Source organism: Typopeltis vanoorti, chromosome 2 (assembly GCF_054136105.1).
Source record: "Typopeltis vanoorti isolate ZY-2024b chromosome 2, IOZ_Tvanoo_1.0, whole genome shotgun sequence".
Lineage (NCBI taxonomy): Eukaryota > Metazoa > Arthropoda > Arachnida > Uropygi > Thelyphonidae > Typopeltis > Typopeltis vanoorti.
Genome location: NC_143550.1, coordinates 73,699,113 through 73,724,620, shown reverse-complemented (window position 1 = coordinate 73,724,620; position 25,508 = coordinate 73,699,113). Strand labels below are relative to the sequence as shown.

The 25,508-nt window shown below is 36.3% G+C and overlaps 1 protein-coding gene across 3 annotated transcripts in view; it reads right to left on the bottom strand.

Moving 5' to 3' along the window:
• LOC150109179 (CCR4-NOT transcription complex subunit 7-like) overlaps window positions 1-25,508 on the bottom strand; it is a 173,850-nt gene that overhangs the window by 40,178 nt on the left and 108,164 nt on the right. For all 3 annotated transcript variants that reach the window (XM_090405960.1, XM_090405980.1, XM_090405970.1), the window contains exon 3: window positions 10,202-10,395. In XM_090405960.1, coding sequence (XP_090262086.1) covers window positions 10,202-10,395 — 194 coding nt within the window. The remainder of the gene's footprint in view (window positions 1-10,201; window positions 10,396-25,508) is intronic.

The window sequence follows — 25,508 nt, the reverse complement described above, 5'->3', positions numbered from 1 at the left end:
TTCATCTAGTCTAGTTAAAAGATCGGAATAATATTCCCCAGTTATTGTTTATCCTTTTCAAGATAATTAATAAACAAAATGCCTTTACTATCCCAAAATACTGATGCCATGACCTTTCCTGCTGATGGAACCATCTCCGTCTTCTTTGGTACTGAACAACTGGCTTCTGACCACTGTTTTGACTGCTGTTTGGATTCTAGTGTGTAATGGTGAATCCAAGTCTCATCCATAGTAATAAAGCGACACACAAAATCAGTTTTATTCTTGTTAAAATGCTCCAAGCACTGTTCAGAGATTTTCATGTGAGTGCGTTTTTGATCTGCTGTGAGCAAGCGCAGCACCCATCTTGCACAAAGCTTTTTCATTTGCAATTCTTCATGCAAAATATATCCTACACGTTCTTTTGAAATGCCTATAGTTTCAGCAATTTCACGCACTTTGACTTGCCAGTCATCCAATACCATATCATGCACTTGATCAATGATTTCTGGTGTTGTTACACTTTTTTGAACGTCCTTCATGTGGATCATCTTCAAGGCTGGTACAGCCACATTTAAACTCGGCAGCCCATTTCTTAATTGTTGAAAATGAAGGAGAAGAGTGCCCATAAACTTTTCTGAACTTTAAATGAATTTCATTTGGTGTTAAACCTTCTTTTACAAAGAATTTCATAACTTTTTTCATACTAAATTTTATCCATTTCAAGAGATACAGACAACACTTTTGCTTCAGACAGCTGTATAAAACAAACTACTTGATAGAATAGCTTACAATTTCATATTGTTTTCATATTGTTATATATATATATATATATATATTTATCGTTGCTATTGCCTTTACCACTGTTTTCTACACTCTCCCATACAGTTATTTCCGTTTTGGCTTCTATAATAGTTTCCAATAAGTTAAATAAATCAGCTATCATTTTCTTTTCCTTAAACAAACTATGATTCAGGCCGCTCCCAAATTTAGTCATGTGTAATCCTTTCATTCATTAGGGCTTTGTCTATATGTGGGACAAGGCCCTAAGTTATGTCTGCTGAGACAGTCCACCTGTTAAATATTGACGAATTTATATTTTGCTGCACCAGCCAATACAGAGGATAGATAAGACTCTTATCCAAGGTGGCTATCTCAGAATAATACAGAGTAATAAATTTTCAAACACTAATCTAACTAATCTCACTTCTCTTTGTTTTACATGCAGTCGTGGCCTGGAAGATCAAACTATATTCATATGTTAATAATAAATTTAGTTTAATCCTTTATCCCAGTTAGAGCAAACAAAGTTTGTGCCTGAAAATATCTTCAGGACTGAATATAGTGTTGAACTATCTTACCTGGGTAAGCAGTACAACACCCAGCAACTCGTAGCAAAGGTGGAGCAAGCTACCAACACTCCTAACCCAGTATCTCCCATAATGCAAAACACATCTCCTTGTGGATATGTATACTGTTATGCATTAAGGGATTGGCCACTACCCAGACTAGTTTCGTCCTTTACTGAGGTCTCTTCAGTGGGAACTAGGCAAGAGTTGGAGATACCAGGCAGAAGCAGTAGCAAGGTCATCTTTACCTATAGGAGTTGCCAAAAGGTTTGCTACCTTTTTTTATTATTAAATTACTCTGGATTTAGAGAAAGATGTTGAAAGTTTATTTTTCACTAGGTTAGACTATAATAAATTTAGTTTAATCCTTTATCCCCAGTGAGAGCAAACAAAGTTTGCACCTGAAAATATCTTCAGGACTGAATATATTGTTGTACTATCTGGGTTAGGAGTGTTGGTAGCTTGCTCCACCTTTGCTACAAGTTGCCTGGTGTTGTACTACTTAGCCAGGTAAGATAGTACAACACTATATTCAGTCCCGAAGATATTTTCGGGTGCAAACTTTGTTTGCTCTCACTGGGATAAAGGATTAAACTAAATTTATTATAGTCTAACCTAGTGAAAAATAAACTTTCAATATATTCATATGTCCCTTCCACTAGATTTAGTAGTAATTTTATGAGTGGCAATTTGAATTCATAAAATTGGCTGGATTCAGGCAGATGATATAAAACATATTTATTTAGGCTTAAGAGATATACATGAGAAATATAAGGTACATGATTAACTTAATCACCTTCCTAGTAAAATTCTGATTTCAATACTAACACTATAATACATGAATCATAACTTGGACCACAGCATTTCTATAAACATACAAATTATTAGCTTAAATTATCTTATCATCAATCACTCCAGGGTCACTAATCACATCTCACAATATATCAAAGATATCTCATATACAGATCCCTTCTAGGGACACATTCTTCAAAATAGAGACAGGTTACTGCCAAAATGGGATAATCACTAAAGTTCTCTACAACTTGTCCATACATAAATTAACCTATAGAGTTCACTCATATCTTTAATTGGAAATCAGGAACTTTAACATTCTACGTTACCATCCCATGGAATGGGATGGTAACGTAGAATGTTAAAGTCACTTATGATAACAGCACTATCAGGTTCTCCGAGTCGATAAGGTGATGTGCCGCTCTGGACTTTCTCTGGAACTGCAGGAACACATCTGAATCATCAGTCACTCGATATAGCTTAGCTATTCTGTTATGAAGAGATAGCTAGCCTTGCCTCGCGAACCTCGGTAAGCCTTTCATAACTTCTACGGCCGACCCGGAATCATCCCGTTGGCGGAGATGGAGAGCCAACGTCCAAGAGCGCAGGAACCAGGAACCAAAAAAGCCTCGTGTGGGGGGAGCTTGACCCTTATATTTTCCCTCTCTTTCTCGGAGATTCTCGCGCTTAGCTACGTTGTTTATCGCATGGCACTCATTCACTTGCGTGTGGCGTTCTTCCGAGAATGTGTTCCAGCTTCGCTTTCCTTATAAATTCTCCTTCCCTTAGGCCATACATTGTACTGGACGGCTAAAGTGTGACCCTTGGACTATAGCTTACACTCAACTTGCTTTCATACAATACATAGAATGGGATACTCTAATTAAATAATAACCTTAAATAAATTCCCTTATTTGACTCTGTACCAAATGGGTTAAGTCTCACTTTTCTTAAGCTAAACATTTCTTCAGTTTTGCATTAAGTTATAATGTACATTTCAATTTCCTTGCCAAAACACAACATTTTCTGCCTACAATTAAAGGTAGTTGTTCCTGAATAAATCAAATTTTTGTTTCAATTTTTTGATTATTCAGGACACAACAATATGGATGCTTATGACAGATCTACCAACTTAGAAAAAAAAAATCTTGTCGATAGTGTTGCCATCTATGGTCGAGGCCAAGAACTTTTCAGACCACCCTCATATGTTTTCATAGTTGAAGCTCCTCATAACAACTACTTTTCCTGTACATACAAGCTGACTTGCCAATGCATGCTATCTACTTCTTCCTTTGCACCTCAAGGACTATAGCAATAATCAACTATATATTTTGTTCTGTAAATTTATACATGACATCAGAAAACCTCAAATGCACTATCTGCTATTCCTATGATCCTACCCCCACCCAACTTCCTAATAAATTTCTACTTAGGTTGTGATTTTTTCTCTATTATTAACAGACCTTTCTCCAATCCTGTTCTCTCTCTCTGCACCCTTCATGAAATCCAATATTATCTCTTAGCATATTATCCATCATGCATGCCTATAATTTTTGACTCAGCACAAATAACGTACATCAAAAATCCTGTACCTCATTATTCCCAATACTTTTGTCATCAGTATGCATGCATCGGACTCACACTCATGAGACCTCAATAAAGGTCAAAACCAGTCTGGGTTGTGGCCCCTCCAAAAATGTACAGCATTATACACTTCTGAAGGGGGATATACTTTACATTATGGGATACTAAGACAATTGATGTGAAGTCATGTGAAGTACATATAAGCAGAACAGTCATGAAGATAACTTATGTGCAAACTGCGTTTGCTTACACTTGGATAAAAGAGATTAAACCAAGGATATAATTTCTTAGCACCTTTAATTTATGCTATGTGAGTAATATTCTCTGCCAAACATATTGTGAAGATCCAGAACCTCCTCCATCTCCAAGGATATAACAGTAAAGCAATTCTGCAGGCCAGCCACTAGATAGTATATGTGACAAAACCCGATTAAAATGCATTTCAGAAATTTGCTGCTCAGCTGCCATCTATGCTGGCAGATTGTGCCTGGAGAGATGCCATGTAGTGGTATGCAAAAGACACATCCGGTCTTCAGGGCATGCCATACTGTGAAGACCGGATGCTCTGTCTCCCTAGATGAGCAAAATGTGTAAGAATCCATCTCCTTCCATGATATGTTCCCCTGTTCCAGCTTTTCTTGACATCTGAAATAATAACATGATAGTAAATCTAAACAAATACAGTATAAACAAATAGTGGTGGTGCTGAGCGGTAGATGGCATTGGTGGGTTGAGTGGTAGAGACAGAGAACTGTAGAGTAGGTACCCTCCCTTGATGAGTCTTTTGACTCGCTGCAGGTATCATGTAACAATAATAATAATAATAAGATATCACTGCAATTAAAATAAAATACAAACCACCTTCAAAAAAACTCCCCAATTTTTTTTTTTAAAACTGAAACCTTAAAAAAAAAAAAAAAAATTCTTCCCTGTTCATTTTGGCATTCATTATATAAACAGCAACAGAAATGATGTGTACCATGACTGCAGACATCTAAATTAATCTCCTATTTCTGACAAAAATCCCTAAATTACTGCCACAACCACAATCCATCTTAACTCTCCAAAATACACCGTGTAGTTCTTTCTGTCACAAAGGTAAAAGCACTTATGTGATCCAATATTCCTTGGCAGAGGATACCTAATCTCGAATCTTCCCCTTTAAACCTTCTGGCTTAATATTTTCTTGCCAAATTCTGTATATAGTTCATCACCTTTCTCTAGCACTCTCTCAAAACCATTCTGACTTGTAATTCCTTGAAGCTTAATTTTTTTGTAATTCAACTACCTTAACAGTGAAGTGATCGTCCTTGGTGACTACTGTCCATAACTCCAATCAGCTTCCTTTTTTTTTTCAGTTCCGCTGATCAAGCTGGATAAAAAGCTGAGTTGGCTATAACAATTACCTAAAGCAAACCTTTCACCATCAAAATTCCTGACAATCTTTTCACTTCATTCAATAATCCAGATCTTTTCTTAACCAGTTCTCCCTCCAAGTACACTGTAGGTGACCTGTTCCACTTGGTAATTCAGATCACAGACTCATCCAAGTTTTATCTGTAGTGGAATGATCTCCCATCAGTCAGTCAAAATCTTGTATTCATTGGCCCTACAACCATGTGCTAAGGGAGATGGTCATCTGAGTTGGCGCACCTAAAACCTCTCTAAAAATTCCATATGCTGTTCAGGAGAGGACAGTTTGGTAAGTTGATAACAATCTCTCAAATTTTTTGGCCACTGTCATACACCATCACAGTTTCCTCACTGTTTCTCTCTATAGTTACCAGGTGCTATTTGGAAGAACTAGCATCCATCAACCCCCCCCCCCCTCTATTTGCTAAACCAAAAGCGACATGTGCAATAACTGTCCATCCTTTTATAGTTGAACTGCTGACTCATAGCCTGATACTCCATTCTATTCCACCCACCTCAGTTCTGTGGAAGTCTTCCTCATGAATTATTGTCCAAGAATAATTCTACAACCTCCAGCTCTTTAAAAAGAATCAACAAATTACTTTGCATGTCCTCAAACCACAAGTGGTATTTATTTGAATATGTGTGTAGAGGCTTAAGTGCTGTGAGGACATCATGTTGGAGGCTTAATGGATTTTTTACAACACTCAAAAAGAATTAAAATAGAATTTAATACTACCTATTTAATACTACCTAAAGTAATTTATCATATGCCCAACGCACGGCTCTCCTGAAATTACGTAAAGAAAAAAGTATCGTCATCACCAGAGCGGATAAGGGTAATGCCACAGTCGTTCTTAATACCAGTGAATACAATCGTAAAATGAACATTATCCTCCGCGATCACGCTACCTACATCCCACTAGAACACGACCCCACAAAAACACAAGTTAAGAAACTAAAAATCTTACTCAAAAAAAGTATCTTCCTGGCCCCCTGACGTCACGAAAAAACTTAAACCTTTCCGCTCCCGTCCCCCCCGAATATACGATTTACCAAAAATCCACAAACCCAATTCCCCACTCAGGCCTATAGTAGATGCCACCAATGCACCTTGCTATAGACTATCTAAACAGCTGGCCAACTCTCTGATCCCCCTCACCAGAAGGTCCCCTTCCTATATAAAAAACTTGACCCACTTTAAAGCCCTCACAGAAAATTTAACCTTGAATAAGACAGACATATTGGTAATCTTTGATATCTCCTCTTTGTTTACCAATATTCCCTTAATTGACACCTTATCTTCTTAGAAAACGTTTTTCCCTCTGACATCTTAGATCTCTTTTCCTTTGCCATTAACTCTGGATATTTCTCTTGGAACAAAAAAATCTACAAGCAGATAGAAGGAACCACCATGGGTTCCCCCCTCTCACCCCCTTTGCCAATTTCTATATGGAAGATTTTGAAAAACGAGCCATAGACTCAGCCCCACTCAAACCTTCTATCTGGCTAAGATATGTAGATGATGTGTTCTCTATTTGGCCTCATGGCCCAGACACATTAGACTCCTTCCTCAGTCATCTCAATAGTCTACATCCAAGAATCCAGTTCACTATGGAAAAGGAAAAGAACAATTGTTTACCCTTCCTAGACACCTTAGTCACATGCCTGCCTAATGATACACTTACCTTCACCGTATACAGAAAACCCACACACACACAGGCAGATACATTCACAAACTCTCCCACCACCACCCCTCTCAACAATATGGCATTATTAAAACTCTTACCAAGAGAGCCCACAATCTTTGTTCCAGTGGAACCGCCCTCACTACTGAGCTTAACCACATACACAGCACTTTCCTCTCAAATGGCTACAGCGATCACAGTATCAAAAAATAATCAACTCCTCCCCCATGCCCCGTCCTTCTCGTCAACAAGATTTTAAAAATGCCATCACCGTACCCTACATCCATGGCACATCCGAAAAAAATAGCCAAGATACTAAAACAGTACAACCTACACACAGCATATAAGCCCCACTGCAAACTTGCTACCCTTATCCGTTCTACGAAAGATCAGCTCCCTCCTCTCTCTCTCTGCCTGGAGTTTACAAAGTACCCTGTTCCTGTAAGCTGGCGTACTTTGGACAGACAGGCAGATCAGCATCCATCCGTCTAGAGGAACACAAGTCTTACATCTTCAAGCACAACTATGGCCATTCAGGCTTGGCTGACCATGTTTTGGACACCACCCACAGGGTATCATGGAAGAAAACCACCATGCTCCACCACAGCAAATTCAAGAATGAGAGACTTTTCTTAGAAGCAGCAGCAGCTCTCAAAAACCAACCAAATCTCAATAAATACGGTTGCATTAAGCTTCCGAAGATTTGGGAAACACTCATCACCAGAGTTCCCACCTTACATTCCAGGCCACCTACTACTGCCCTTAGAGGGTGCTCTACCTAGATAGGACTTTAGTGTCACCCATGTGGTTGGGCTTAGTATTGTTTGTTATTTGTGTATATGTTACATTAATTGTTTTTGTAATCCCCGTAGATGTCCTAGTGACTAGGACGAAATATAAGAAGTATTAAATTCTATTTTAATTCTTTTTGAGTGTTGTAAAAAACCCATTAAGCCTCCAACATGATGGTATTTATTTGCTATTGATTTTGTAACCTCGTGTGTGTGTGTGTGTGTGGGAGTGATTTAAAAGATCACTTTCATTCCATTTTATCATTATTTAATCACAACAATGTCCTCATAGAACTGTATTTCCTGCTTGTCACTCACTACACTAAGTTTTTACAAAAGTCAGTAAGAATGAAGAAAGTGAATCTTCAGTATCCACAGCATTTTTAATATATTATACTATATTATAAGCATCTCCATAGTGCAAATGGAAAAACAATGAAACACTGTGCCCTTCAACTGGAAAGAACCTGAGTTTGATTCTCATAGCAACAAGATTCTTCTCGTCACGATGAGAATCTTGTCGAATCAGCTATGAGAACATACACAATTTACAGATGAAAATACGGTTGACAGTGGCAGTGGATGGTGTTGTTTAGTTGGAGAAGTAAGAAGAAACAGTGAGATATGTGTATCTCAGGATACACATATATTCACTGGATCAGAGATATTTGTAAAAGTATTTTTTCACTTAGTTATAAGGTATCTTTCTAGGTCAAGCCACCATCGGTGAGACCTCAAAGTCTGAAAAACTTTATCATCAGGATAGCGACCCTTACCATAATGCATGGCAATATACATATTTGAAATTAAGTATGCTTTGCATTATGGGATACTGATGTGACATTAACAGCCTCTATATTCCAAGAGACTAGTGCAGTAGAGGGCCTTCTAATGATGAGTCCTTAGACTCCTTGGTTGGTGTCCCACAACAAAAGAAATAATAATACTTAACAAGAGATTATATTATTGTTTTAATCTTTTACTCAATATATGGCAAACAAAGTTTGTGGGAGAATCCCCATGACTGGTCTGCTTTTATACAGAAGCTGTTGACTTCATAATTGCCTCAGTATCCCATAATGCAATGCACATTTCCTTTTGGGTGTGGTATTATGGGATATCACTGATTATGACCATTACTAAAGTCTAATAGGTGTGAGCATGACCCACGAAGACATTAAGTCAAGGCACAAGTCATATTTTCCATATACAAGTAGTAAAATGGTGTTCCATATTATTAAAATATTCTGGATCAGAGATAGTTGTAGAAAGTATTTTTTCACTTAGTTATAAGGTATCTTTCTAGGTCAAGCCACCACTGATGAGACTTCAACGGTTGAAAAACTGGTCTGAATAGTGACCCTTACCATAATGCATGGCAATATACATGTCTGAAAGTCAGTATGCTTTGCATTATGGGATACCGATGTGACATTAATAGCCTCTATATTCAAAGAGACTAGTCGTGAAGATGCTTCATGCACAAACTTTGTCTGCTTACCTCTGGGTAAAGGATTAAATCAAGAATATGATTTCTTGTTTGGTATAATATACATTGTAAATGAGCAAAAGAAGTTTCTATTTCACTGGCCTTATCAGTGAAATTCATCCCCTTCATCCCCTTACCAGGGGATGAACTGTTTCAGAACACAGTTCCACACAGTTCAACCTTAAGCCAAAAATGGCAGCCATGCCATCTAGTTTTCTCACCCTCTCTTGCTGTAGTTACTTTACAACTTTCTGTTTCCTCCTTTTCTATGGACATGCTGTTCAACTCTAACATTGCCAAAAGACAAAGCTGACCTCCTGGCGCCAATGGCATCTTTCAGAATATTCACATAATATAAAAATCTAAGCATAAATGTATTATGAAGTATGAAATATTCCATAGTACACTTACACTCTTATACTAAGTTGCAAATGTACTATAAGTGCATATTATGGATTTTCAGTATTTCACTAGGATAAGACCTATTTATAAAAAAGGAAGGGGAGGGGGTGCAGATTATTTTTCTTTGAAGAAAAGCCATTTCAGTCCATTAAAAGTTACCATATATACCTAAGTTCGATTCTCGTCGCGAGACGGGAGGAATCTTTATCTGGTCGATTTCAATCGATGGTGAGTTAGCCGATCTCATACGGAGGTAGCAGGGTTTTTTCTCCCGGAAACTCGGGTTTTTCATCCCGCATACATACAAATCGGCCCTTCAGAACACACGAAATTTACAGACAAAAATTACTAGTTGTGGTAGTGTTGGAGGTGGGCGGTAGATGGCGTTGATTCGTAGTAGAGGTAAGGTGTAGAGACAGTTGAAGATGTCCTCCCGCGATGAGTCTTTGGACTCCTTGGAGGTATCAGGAATAATAATAATATAATACATTTCAATATGTACACTTATTACACCGAAATAAAAATGATTAAAACAGTTTCTTGGCAAGCTTTTTTTAAAATTATTTTGACTCTTGGCACTGAAAAACATGCCAAATTACATATCAGAATATGAAAATACTAGTCATATTTCACTTACAATTATTCTATAATAACATGAATATAAGATTAACTTTCAACTACAGGTATAACAGAAGCAAAGTACCTATTACTTACGTTAAGCTGAATTTAAAATTAAATTGCCAAGTGCTGTAGCCAGGAGGGGTTCTTCCATTCTCATCTTGAAAGGTAAGTCCTAACTGAATAATCTTCAAAAGGTCAACATTACAACGAAGGAGCTGATATTGATATTCAGCAGGAGAGCGAAAATCACCAACAGGACGGGCTACAACACCAGGAAACTCAGTGTCCTAATAAGAAAAATTTGTAACTGTCATTTGTTAATTTAGTTATGTGATTTTTTTTTTTTTTTTTGGAAAATTTAGTTCATATACAGTGATGTCCAAAACCTAAGGACAAACACTATTTCTGAAAATTACAACCATAAATTCAGATGAATCAGCTTGTGACAATTTGTATAACTGCCGATTTCAAGTAGAAAGCAGATACACTTTCAAATATTCGAATCATATGCAAAGGGTCATGTAGTAGCTCTGAACAGGATAAAAGGCTGAACTAAGCAAATTGTGTTTGAAGGAAGCTCTTTTTGCGAAGGAATAAAGCTGCAAACTTGGATGTCTTGTAATGTCTCAAAGACATCATCTAGATGATTTCATGTGAGGAAGAATTATTGGAAAGCTGAAGGTGACTTCAGAATTACTGATATATATCCATAAAAATTGGACAAGACACCAATGGGCTAATGTACTCTTTACAGATGAGAGTCATTTTAGTCTTTTTTCTGATTCTAGATGTCACTTGATCTGGAATGAAAGTGGTAGTGCTTATCAGCAAATGTTCTTGAAAGGGACAGATAAGGCAGTGCTGGGGTCATGGTCCAGTGAGGCATCATGTTTAATGAACACACCGAGCTACAAATGCTGGGAAAAGTTTGGAGTGGATATATTCCATACTGAAATGTCTCTCCCATCTATGAGCACCAGGGTTTCTTCTTGATGGGGAGGAGGTGGAGAGGATCCAGAGACGAGTTACCAAAATGATAGCAGGTCAATGGAATGAACCTTATGAGAACAAATTGAAGATTTGTGGGTTGCAGAAATTGGTTGATAGGCAGAAAAGGGGTGATATGATTGAGACATTCAAATTACTGAATGGTTTCTATAAGATTAATTCAGAAGATATTTTTGAGAATAGGACTGGTGGTGGAAGGACTTAATAAATTTAGTTTAATCCTTTATCCAAGTGTGAGCAAACAAAGTTTGCACCTGAAAGTATCTTCAGGATTGGGTTAAGGTGGTACAACACCAGGGCAACTCGTTGCAAAGATGGAGCAAGCTACCAACACTCCTATCTCAGTATTTCCTATAATGCAAAACACATCTCCTTGCGGATATTTCTAATGTTATGCATTAAGGGAAGGGCCACTACCCAGACTAGTTTCGACCTTTATTGAGGTCTCTTCAGTGGGAGCCAGGCCCAAGTGGAGATATCAGGCAGAAGCATTAGCAAGTCATCTCCACCTATAGGAATTACCAATTGGTGTGCCACCCTTTTTTGATAATTTACTCTGGATTTAGAGAAAGATGTTAAAAGTTCATTTTTCACTTGGTTAGAGTATAATAAATTTAGTTTAATCCTTTATCCAAGTGTGAGCAAACGAAGTTTGCGCCTGAAAGTATCTTGAGAACTGGGTTAAGGTGGTACAACACCAGGGCAACTCGTTGCAAAGGTGGAGCAAGCTACCAACACTCCTATCTCAGTATCTCCTATAACGCAAAACACATCTCCTTGCGGATATGTCTAATGTTATGCATTAAGGGAAGGGACTAGGGGCCATACATGGAAGCTGGGCAAGAGTGTGGTTAGCAAGGGTGTTAGAGCTAGGTTTTTTACTTGGAGAGTGGTGAATGAGTGGAATAAGCTGCCAGAATCCGTTGTGGGTGCCATGACTGTGAACGAGTTGAAGGCGAGGTATGATAGATACTGTGTGAATGTCGAATAGTTGTTCTTGACATGATGTTAGGGCCTCTCTCGAAGAGTCTAAAGACTCCATGGAGTTGCCCGTAATAATATTAATAATAATAATAATAAAATACGAGGGTGATCTGAAAAGTCTTGGCCTAACAATGAAAAAACGAATTTACATTTTCAAAATTATTTTTATTTTTCAACATAATCTCTCTTAAGATTAATACGTTTATTCCAGCGATGCTCCAGTGCCATTATCCTGTACCTGTAGTGGTTCTGTAAGATCTGCAAAATACCCCTCTACAGCTGCAATCAACTCTTGATTTGAAAAAAGACCAGCAAGGAAGAGTTTTAGTTTTGGGAGGAGATAGAAGTCAGAGGGAGTCAAATCTGGGGAATAGGGTGGATGTTCCAACAATTCATAGTGCAGATCCCTTAATTTTCACATTGCTAAAATACTTTTGTGGGCATGTGCATTGTCGTGATGAAAGATAATTTTTTTTCTTCTGCAAACAGGGTCTTTTCTCACGAATTTTTTCGTCTGGTTAAAAGATCAGAATAACATTCCCTAGTTATTGTTTTACCCTTTCCAAGATAATTAATATACAAAATGCCTTTAGCATCCCAAAACACTGATGCCATGACCTTTCCTTCTGATGGAACCGACTTTGTCTTCTTGGACACTGAACAACCGGCTTCTCATTCAATTTTCATCAAAAAAATGAAAACTGGAGTAACCTCATGATTTATGTCTAACATGTCTTTGGTGGGCTACTGTTTCCAGTTTGGATGGCTGGATGTTTGGAATTAGTTGAAGTAGTTGACTATAAGGCCAGTGAACTCTGTGTGGTCTTCTGGCCAATTTGCTTGATTTTTCAGGAGCAAACTATCATCTCCATATGATGATCGGCAAAAAAAAAAAAAAGAAAGAAAACCTGAAGCTCTGAAAAAACCCATATAAATGTACTTGACATCCTAGATTGCATTCGAACCAAAGTCTTTCCAACCAAAGGCCATCATCAATATCAATGAGTTACAGCAGCTCTCATTTTTAGTCTTCCAATCCAAATGGCTACACAAAACTTAGGATGCAGATAAAACATCTTTCCATCCTGCTTTATATTCTCTTCATTTATCTCTTACAGCTAGTCTTCATTGAAATCTCACTGTTTGTCTTCTTCCTATATCAAATCTTGTGACTATCAAAAGTAAATTATCAACACATCCAACATTGATTTTAAAATGATTAAATGCAGGAAACTTGAAATTATGCCCAAATAGCAATTGTGGTTTTCTGGTCTCCAGCCAGAGCTACTGACTGTAACTCCCCAATAACTCAGGTCTATGCTTCCATATCATCCCTCTTCCTTCTATCCAACAAAGGGGGGATAGATAGAAAGATGAGGACATTCTCTTAAAAATGCTCATATTCAAAATTCCAGAAACTCAACACCATCTTAGTTACTCTTCCCTAAAAAGAGTAACCTTTCCAAAATATCATTAAAATTCATTCCCTTGAAAATCCAGTAAACCAAACAACACTAATTCATATACAGTCTGACCTAAGTGGCTTGAAAAAGTTAACGTTTAGTCTCTAGAGAAAAGCTGCAGGAATTTCTATCTCTTAGCCCACCCATAGTACTAATGTACTATATTTTTAGCCTTCTATGGGTGGAATCATATAAACATTAATGTCCTCCTCATCAGTGCCATAATCCATTGTGGGGGCCATAATTCGAGCAACATAGTTCCACAATTTAAGGTCCCTATTACACTATCATCTTCAAGTTCCTTTTTTCATCTACTTCCTTCAACCCTGCCAATTCTAAATTGCTGCATGTCATCTCTGCCTTTTAAATCAAACCTTACACTTTATAGTACTGAATTGTCAGTTGCACTGATATGCCAACATGAACAGTCATGTAATTCAAACATATAATTCAAATCCTCCTGCAGAGGAAGCATCACTCCTAAGTTCTCCCCATTATACATACCAACAATCTTATTCATTATTTGAGACTTCACATTCGATGGTTTATTAATTTTATGGTACTGCAGTTTCTAGGTCACAAATTATATTTTTCCAATACTGATAACAAAGAAGACTAATTGGTGACTGGTGGTTAATCTTATGACAACGTATTCCTGCACATGAACATCAATCCAGTGTCATGCTGCCATGTGACAATAGATTGTAAGAATAAATCTGCTCCCAAAACTCATGTGGAACTGACTTGAAGACTCATATCAATAAGCAAAAATTGTATTTCTAAAAACATGCAATATGATTCATAATTTTGTTAGCAATAAAAAAAAAAAATTTGAGCCAATGTATTTAATAAACATACTACTGCTGAATTTTGCACAAACACATCGAACAGAGGGCTAATATGAAAACTAGACTAAATGATGATGACTATAACATGAATTAACATGGAATATATAACCAAATTTGTACATGAACTTAGGCTTATACAATGGTTATACATAATTAATGACTTAGGGAATTCACACTGTACAATAGAATATAAATTAAATTAAACTTTAATATATATATCCCCCCCCCCACAACAATATGGAGTTATTAAGACACTATACAACAGGGCTAAATTAATCTGTTCAAATGAAAATGCCCTAACCACTGAACTAAATCACATCCTCAACACTTTTTCAGCCAATGGCTACCCCTCCCAAAAAATGTTGAAACCAGTAAACCACAACCCTTCCCCCCCCCCCCAATTCACAACAAGGATTACTCTAAATCCATTACCATTCCCTACATTCGAGGCACCTCAAAAAAAATTACCAAAATCTTAAGATTTTGGTAATTTTTTAAAAACATGACTTGACCTCTTGTTACAGACCATATAGAAAATTGGCATCCCTTATCTGCTCCACTAAAGACCAACCACTTCCCCTAGACCTACCTGGTGTATACCAGGTCCCTTGCAGCTGTAAGCTGTCCTACTTTGGCCAAACAGGCAGGACAGCGAATATCAGAATTTCAGAACACAAGGACTACATCCGTTTTCACCAGTATAGTCACACTCTGGTCTTGCAGACCATGCTCTGGATACACGCCACAGAATATGGAAGAAAGCCACAATAATACACCGTAGCAAGTTCAAATTTGAAAGACTTTTCATGGAATCAGCCTCAGCCCTAAGAAACATGCCAAACCTCAACAAATTTGGTTGCATGAGACTGCCCCAAATTTGGGAGACATACATTATGAGACCTTCAGCCCAACAGCCAAGAATACCTACATAGCGCGCTAGGGGGCACACCATCAGGACTTTTAGGAAAAACGATAGCTTCCTGCTTCATCCTCATTTACTGTATGTAGTGTCTGCATGCACGTGTCTTTATTGTAAGTTCCTTTGAAAATGGCAATGTGACGTTGCCAAAATATTGGAAATATACATTAACGTGTCTGTGGAAATACATACTAGTGGTGGTGGTGGTGGTGGTTGGCAGTAGATGGTGCATTCGCGGTCAGTTGGTGGAATGGTGGAGACAGAGCTGTAGAGCAGGTGTCCTTTCTTGATGAGTCTTTGGACTCCCTGGAGGCGTTAAATAATAATAATAATAATATTCTGTTGTATGGTGTGAATTCCTTAAGTCAATTAATACTTATGTACATGAATAATATTGTGGACAATTTATTGTTTATGATGCTAAGGTGAGAAGGGCAATAGTAAATGAAACTGTATGCAAAAGTTTCTGGCTGAATATTATAAAGTGTAATATTCATGCATTTTAGATTGAAGAGGTGATGATTTATAGTTTTTTAGGTGAAAGTAAGCAAAGGTCATACTGCACCATATCAAAGATTATAACACACAATATAAGACAATCACAAGCATCCATGCCTGCAGGAAGATTTCAGCCTGTGATCTATTGGTTGAAGAGTAGGTACACTAAGCATTTCGATCCACTAGCCTGGTTGGCCAGTGGATCGAAGAGATTACAAGCTGTTATACTGAAAGGACTGCACTTCAAGAACATAATGATCTAGGTATCAGAGATTGATAGCAGTACAGTATGTACTATGAAATTCAGAATACATACTGTAGACAAGGTAAGCAAAACAGCACAAAAGGATATATTGGTTGGATATCGAAAAATACATCAACAAGCACGAATAAAGAAGCTATTATTCTTCTTTAAAACTGCTTCGATAGGATTGCTGTGCTCAGGTTTGGTTGACTGGGCTTCTTGGGAATGAGGAAGCAGTGGAGAGGATACAGAAGCAGACAACTAATTTTTTTTTATGATTTTGCAGTATATCTGAACCTTTAGCTGGAATAATTCCTTTTGGTTTAAGTATAAAATGATAAAGCTTTTATTAATATGGAGCTAACTACAATAAACAAACTGTTTTTGGCTACAATTACTCTCAATTATAAATACTGGAGGAAAAAAAAGACATTAATGAGAACAACGATGTAATATCATCATTAGTCCACCTTTATGGTATTAAATCTTGTGGAAAAAGCCAATCCTTGAAATTTAATGGTTTCTTTTTCTTATGAGGTTAAGATGTGTTTGAAGGTTTGTTAAAATATTAAGTTGAAATAAACACCAAATTTGAAAATATATACGAAAACTATGGAGTAACATTAATAATGAATATATTATGATAAATAAATATAGTGAAGATTACAAGATCATCATCATCAAATTCCTGCCATATATCCTGAAGGGTGTACAGGATATGATAGTACTACATGAAAAATTTACAACATTACTAACTTCCCATCTACAATTTTCCTCCAGATCAGTCTGTTACTTGTCAAGACTCCAATATTATCAGATCATATATTTCTGTCATCTAAGGCACTTTGTACCATATCAATCCACCTATATCTTAGTCTTCCTCTGGGTCATTTTCCTGCCAACCTGACAGAGAACACTTGTTTTCCTAATCTTTCCTCTCCCATTCTGTTTAAATGACCATACCACCTGAGATTAGCTTTGCTAATGCATTCCAGGATGCTGACAATGTCAAGTTCTTTCCAAATATCCTCGTTTTTAATATGATATTGCCATTGATGCCATCTGTTCACACCTTTAATCTTTCTCAGGACTCTCATATCTGCGGTCTCTAGTCTTTGGTCAAGTGTTTTACTTCTGACCCAGCTCTCAGATCCATAAGTTAAAACTGGTTTGAACACTGTCTTGTATATATACAGCTAATTTAGTATTCCGACCAATTTTCTCTCTTATTCCATATGAATTTATTCAATCGACTTCCTACTATACCAGCTTTATTGATTCTGTTGTCTATTTCCATATTTAATTTACCATCTTCACTAAAAATCGTGGCAAAGTAGCTGAAATGTTTTACTTGTTCCACAGGTTCTCCATTCACAATGCAGTTGACATTATCAACGATTCTGCCTATTTTCATTGTCTTTGTCTTTTTATTGCTGACCTTCATACCATATCTATTACAACAGTTATTCAATTTAGTCAAGGAATCTTGCAGACTCGTAGCGAATTTATTGATAAGTATAACATCGTCCGCATAAAGCAATTTACAAGATACATACAAATAGCTAAAATATAAGCAATCCTAAAGGCAAAATTAGAATGCGAAAACAAAGTAAACAAGAAATATTCTAAAAGAATTCATGTTTTTAGAAAGGTGGAAGGCTAGTAGCGAGCACCATATATAGACTGTATGAGATATGATGTTTTGATTGGTAAAAGTTTCTTGTGCATGTTTAAGTCATAGAGCTGCAAACCTCAAAGATGATGTAGAGGCAATGGACATTAACTGCACTGCAATATGTCTTTATTGCTATGGTCTCAGATATTCTTAGTTTATTTTTTTTTTAATTTTTTTTTTTAATTGAAAATAAAGAATGCTTACTCTATTTGGGGGGATGTGGTTATTTTTGAATGCACAACATGTAGTTAGTTCTGTAGTTGAGGATTCAGAGATTTTATTTTATTTATCTTCATGAAAGTTGTCAGGTTTGGAGACCTGGCAGCCATGATAATATTTGTATAGGTGAGAAGCCAAAGATCCAATGGTGGACCCAATATAAATGCCACAATAGTTTACTTGACAAGGAAAGCAGTAGACTATTGCAATGCTGAAGAATTTTTTTTTTTTTTTTTTTTTTTTTTTTTCCAATGGTTTTAAGATGGTTTAGTAATTTAAAGTCACTATTAAAGATAACCTGATAATTTGAATATTTAAACACACATTTTATGGCTACAATTACTGTATATGGAGTAAAGCAAACATTATACAAATCAATACATAGTCTATATTTAAGTTGTAAGTCAGCAGTTAGAATTGAAAGAAACACAGGAAGATGGCTTGATGTAAAATCAGGGGCAAGAAAAAGATGCACATTATCTCCACTCTTATTCGTCATCTATATAGATCATATTATGAAAGAAAGTAATATTAAGCATGATATTAGAATCGGAGGCATCAAACTTAGCTCTCTGCTTTATGCAGATTATGCTGTACTCCTAAGTGCATCCCATGCAGGTCACCATGACTCTAACAAAATTGAATAATAGTGGTAACAAATTTGGCATTCAAAACTCATTTGGATTGATGATGATGATGAAACTGAACGCAACATGCCATTAAGTCAGGCAATAATCATAGAAAAGGCCAGAAGCATTTTTAATCATTCGAAAACAAAGAGAGGATGCGAGCAAAAATTTTGCAGCTAGCAGAGGTTGGTTCTATAGATTTAATAAAAGAAGCACCTTCCGACAATTGCTTAATGAGAGAAAAAGAAAACGACAAATGACACTAGACAACTTCATCACTAAAAAAATCAAGAATTTGAGAACAGTCAGAACCTTCAATAACACAAAAATAAACTTTGTATTTCTGTGTACGTATGTATATGTGTTATATATACTGTATTTTACATGTCACTATAAAAATAACTTAAAATTAAAGTAACACTTGTTTATTTTTGGTCGTGTGTTTCCCTATTTACTATGTGTTAAAATGACTCCATTTAACTCCGTTCCATTTAGCGCTTTGTCTTCTAGGAATGCATCCTGAGCATTAATCAGGGTATTACTGTATATTTATCACCTTGTTATAGTACATAAAGAAGTTTGTAAAACATGACCTACTTTTAACAAAGTCATGCTAACAAGCACAAAGCATATCACTGTTATCAACCCATTTTTGTATCCTATCTCTCACCAACTTCTACAATAGCTTAACTACAACTCCAGATATACAGATCAACCTATAATTTGTTGCCTTAGCCTTATCACCATCTTTGTGAAGTGGAACAATTTTGCATTCCTTACACTCCTGTGGACTTTTGCAAGACTTGTTAAGCAGATATGCCAAGACTGATACTAACTCCTTAGAACATTTATTTAAGAGACATGGTGTTATTCATCAAGTCCCATTGCCCTGTCGATATCTAGCTTATTAACTCCTCATATATCTCTTGGTTGCTCACCATTGAGTCTTTTCTCATTTCATCCTCTACACTTCAGCTTCCATTTTCACTGAGAATGAAACATCCATATGAACTGCTCACTGAACACCTCAACTATGTCCTCTGCAGCAGTCACCAACCTCCCACTTTCATCCATTAACAGCACCTTATTCTTCCTTCTACTTGTCACATATCAGAAAAAAATTTTGGATTTTTCTTTGCCTGATTTGCCAATTTCTGCTCATAATGCACTTTTGTTTTTCTTACTGAGTCACTATCCTAGCTTGTTCTTTATACTCTTCATGCAACTGATTATTACCATTATTCATCTTGTGCACTGCCTCCAAAGTGCCTTTTTCCAGATTTCATGCTAAGCATGAAAGCTGTTTTAAATTAATATTCATTAATAAGGTGAGTAAATGCAACAAATTTTTTTAATAGTATAGGGATGATATGAGTCAGAATGTAAGTAATTACCTACATTTTAAATTTGAAATAAAATTTATAAACCTGCTAAGAGATAATTACTTCAGGCAGCATGTCATGGAGGGGACTAGGGGTGGGAGAGTATCCCCTCACTGATCCATTTTACACCTACATATTCAGTCTTTTGACTTTCAGAATACATTAACACATTGACGTTGTTATGTGTTTCTTTGTCAGTTCCCAAGCAACATTTATTTCCTTACTGCTCAACTCCTCATTCCATGCTATAGTTTCAAGCTGTCTCCTAAACTTGTCATAATCACCAGCCTTATAATTACACATATATTCTTTCTTCACAAAAGTCTGCATATGGCTAGCCACAAACCAGGTGATCACTTCATGATCACCATATATCATTTCCAGAATTTTGAAATTTTGTTATGGGGAATATTTATTTTATCTCATAGATTGACAGCTCTTACTTTTGCTGTAGAGATGACAATATTTATAGTTGTTGGGGACAGGCATGATTTAAGAAAATCCATTTCAGTTAAATAATTTCCCTGTTTAAATCTTCAGAAGCTGTTTTAAATTAATATTCATTAATAAGGTGAGTGAATGCAACGAATTTTATGCTAAGCATGAAAGCTGTTTTAAATTAATATCCATTAATAAGGTGAGTAAATGCAACAATTTTTTTTAATAGTATAGGGATGATATGAGTCAGAATGTAAGTAATTACCTACATTTTAAATTTGGAATAAAATTTATAAACCTGCTAAGAGATAATTACTTCAGGCAGCATGTCATGGAGGGGACTAGGGGTGGGAGAGTATTGGACCTTGTCATAGGATCAGAAGAGCTATCCATAACCAAGGTGAACAACAACATTGCCTCTAATTAGTGAAAGTGACCATGCAGACTTGACTTGGGAAATTGTGAAACATGAGGAATATTCTATCAAGAAGGGGGTATTTGTAGAACTACAAGGCAGGTGATTATGACATGCTTAGAAAGAAGCTTAAATTTGTACATTGGCATAAAACACTGCAGGGTGAGGATGTTAGTAGTGCATGGGATAAAGGGCCATCTAGAGGAAGTAGTATTAAATTGTATACCTAAGGTACAGAAAGATAATCAGGTAGGAGTTAGATGAATGAGTAATATCATTAAGCATGATACAGAAGAAGAAAATGCTGTGGAGGATACATAAAGAGAAGGAAATCCCAAAGAGTTCTTTCATTATGTGGCAAGTAAGAAGAAGCATGACTATGGAAGATTAACCTTAATGAGTGATGATGGTCACAAGGAGACAGAAGCAAAGAAAATAGTTGAATTACTGAGTGACCACTTTGCAACGATATATATCCTAGTGAGGTTACTGCTTTAACCTTTGTGACAGACACTAATGCAGGAACAGAGGTGGATGAACTGGAGGTTCTTAGGATATTGCAAAATCTCGATATAAATACAGCTGTTGAATTAGATGGGATATCAGCTAGGGTTTTGCAAATATGTGCAAGAGAACTAGCAATGCCTTTGACTAGGTTCTTTAATTTCAGTCTCAGCACTGGTAGAGTTCCAAGGGAGTGGAAAGAGGTGCAAAACAATTCCTTTGCATAAGGAAGGTTCTAAAAACTGTAGTAGCAAATTATAGACCAATAAGTATCTCAGGTGTGGTGGTGAAAGTACCAGAAAAATTGGTAAAAAAGAAAATTCAAAAATGAGTAGATAAAAATATAATACTGTATGAGGGTCAACATGGCTTTGTGAAGGGTCAACTATGCTTTAGTAATTTATTAACTCTTTATAATAGAGTAACAGCTGAGTTGAATAAAGGAAATGGCTACACTATGATTTTGCAAAGGCATTTGACAGAATCCCACATGGAACTCTGTTATGCAAATTAGAACAAATGGTGATGATTGAATGTGACACTGGTTAAGTGGATGAGAGGGTGGCTGATGGACAGATATCAAAAAGTGGTATATGGAGGGACAGAATCAAGGTGAAAACAGATGACCAGTGGTGTGCCACAAGGTTCAGTGCTGGGACCATTGCAGCTAAATTTGTACATAAATGATATAGGAAATATTCAGTTATTTGCTGAAGATGTAAAATTAGATAGAGTAATAATGAATCAACGCAATGTGGAGAGCTTGCAGGATAATTTAAATAGGCTGTTAGTATGGATAAAAATTAATAGGTGTCAGTTTAATGTTGAGAAATGTTAAAGTTATGCATTTCAGGATAAATAGATTACTCCAGGAAATAGATGAAGCTAGAGATTTAAGGGTGGTGGTAGACAGAGAGTTAAAGTTAGAGGACATATTGATAAGATAGCCCATAAGATTACTTGGCTATTGAGTAGAGTGTAGAGGCTATTGAGTACAAGTAGAGATAAGGAAGTTATTCCTCTTTATCCTTGATACACCCACATCTGGACTGGTGTGCTCAAATCTGGGTTTCTTGGGAATGAGGAAGCGGTGGAGAGGATTCAGGGGCGAGTAACCAAGTGGTCTGTGGAATGTTCGCTATCAGGACAGATTGAAGGTGTGTGGATTGCAGAAGTTAGTTGATAGGAGATAAAGCGGGGATATGATAGAAACATTTAAGTTGCTTAAAGGTTTTATAGGATAGATGCAGGAGAAATGTTTCAGCAGTTGTCTAGAGGGAACAGAAAAAGGGTCATCCCTGGAAGGTGAATAAAGATGTGGTTAGTAGGGGTGCGAGGAGTAGATTATTTGCTCAGAATTGTGAATGAGTGGAACGGATTGCCAGAGTCAGTTGTGAGTGCCTTGTCTGTTAATAGGTTCAGGGAGAGGTATGATAGATTGTATGGATAGATTAGATCTCCCACGATGAGTTGTTGGACCCATGGAGGTACCGTAAAATAATAATAAATGATCATTTGTTGGTTTATCATTTTATGATAAACTCTTGGTGATAATATTGTTCCCAGATCTCTTGTGTTAAATTTAGAAAGTTTATGGAATTATTTTGTTTGTGCTCAATAGTGAAATGCAATCTATCACTAAAATTATTGAAAGATATTAATAAATTTAAAACATTTGCTTTTTTCTCCAATACATAGCACATTGTCGACACGATGTCCATAAAAGGAAGTACCATGTGAGAGAGCACTGAAAATAATAAATCTGACTCCAAATGCACAAAGAACAGCTCAGCTAGTTGACCACTAATGTTTTGATGATTGGGAATCAAGGAAAAAAAAAAAAAAAAAAACAGAAGATACATAGAAGTTCTCACATCTGAAGCAATCTGCTGGAATGATTAATTTAATTAAGGTTACAATATCTTATGAAATTAGCTTTGTACACAAATCAAGACAGGGGTCATTTTGTAATAGACTGTAGACGATGTCCAGTGTTTTGGGAACATCAATACTAATGTAAATAGAGGTGACATCAAAGGAAGTATAAATACTGTTGGGAGATAAGTTGAGATTTATTTTTCAAAATAGGTCGTCTATATTTTTAATCATAAAGGTGACAAAAATGATTTGTCACCTTTATCAGTTTTTTTTTTTTTTTGAAAGATTTTACTGCATTTAATAGATATTGGAATGATCCAGTTTAATGATTAATTTACTGTTGAAAATAATCTTTTTTTTAAAAAAAAAGATATCCTTATTGAGATCATCCTCTAATTCTGCCTTTTAAAATATATCATCTTTACTTCATTTTCGGATTCTAATTTTGCCTTTAGGATTGTCGTTGTTTATATTTTGAGCTATTTTAACCCGAACCTTGTAATTTTTGCTATATTTAAACGTGTGGATAGGCTTATGTGTTTGTCACACATGTTGAATTGGATTTAAACGGTATTGATGCAAACACAGATTGATAAGAAAATAACTATTTATTAACTTAAAAGCTAATATTTTGCTGGTATTATATCCAGCATCTTCAGAGCACACAAAACTGTTTGTTACAAATGCGAGACAACCACAATTCGGTGTAACAGTGGGGCTAGTATAAGTAATTGCAACGTGCAACACAAGACTAAAGTCCTAATATGGCGCCCTCTAAGTTATATATATATATATATATAAAAACAGTACAAAGTTTTGAAAAAAATATAGTAGTCATGTGGTCAAATATGTTTGCTTTGGCCATCTGGCCCAGACACATTTTAGGGTACAAAGTTTTTTCAAAACTTTGTACCCTAAAATCCACTCGACAATGGAACCAGAAGCCAATGACTGCCTGCCTGCCTTCCTGGACAAGCTAATCACACGTCTTCCAAAAGGTTCCTTATCATTTTCGGTTTATAGAAAATCCACACATACAAGGAGATATTTACACAAACAATTACACCATCACCTTTCTCAACAATATAGTATCTTAAAAACACTAACCCACAGAGCTAGAGAAATCTGTTCCAATGACATTGCTCTCACTGCTGAACTTTCTCACCTGCGCCACACCTTCCTAACCTAACAAATGGCTATAATCCCCATAAGATAGATAAAATACTAAATGCAACCCAGAAATCCCCCCCCCCCCCACTATCTACCACAGAAGACTGCAACAAAACTATCACCATCCTGTACATTAAAGACACATCTGAAAAGATATTTAGGGTGCTTAGCAAACACCAACTGCACACCGTATTTAAACCTTATGTGAAACTGGCAACTCTCATCCGTTCACCTAAGGACAGATTCACTCCTTTATCACATCCAGGAGTCTATGAAGTGCCCTGTTCTTGTCATCGAGACTACTACGGACAGACAAGAAGAACTATGGACATCCGCCTCAGTGAACACAAAAAATATATCCGGCACTTTCGCTATGGCAAGTCGGGTCTGGCAGACCATGCTTTGGATACCCCAGCACACAGGATCAATTGGAAAAAAAAAAACAAAAGTACTGCACAGAAGCTTCTACAAGTCAGAGAGATTGCTCCTGGAATCAACAGAAGCTTTAAAACATACTCCATACCTTAACAAGTATGGCTGTATAAATCTACCAAAGATTTGGGAGACAGTCATCCTAAGACTAAATTAATATTTATTTATTTTAATTTTACTTTTTTTCAAAACTTTCATGATGATGATTTATTTTAATTTTATTTTTTTCAAACCTTTGGACTACTATTTTTCAAAACTTTCAGGGACTATTTGGACTACTATATTTTTTCCAAAAGTTTGTACTGTTTATATATATATATAACTTAGATGGCACTATATTAGGACTTTAGTCTTGTGTTGCATGCTGCAAATACTTATACTAGCCCCACTGTTACACCGAATTGTGGTTGTCTCGCATTTGTAACAAACTGTTTTGTGTGCTCTGAAGATGCTGGATATAATACCAGCAAAATATTACCTTTTAAGTTATTAAAGTTTTTTTCTTACCAATCTGTGTTCGCATCAATACTGTTTAAATCCAATTCAACATTTGCTATATTTGTTTATTGTTGTCATAACATATTTCATTGTTTCTGTTATTCCATGATTTTCGTATTTTCAACTTTAATGTTTATTTTTATTTCAAATATATATTTTAACAAATCTTCAAACAAACCTTCAGAGGAAACCATTA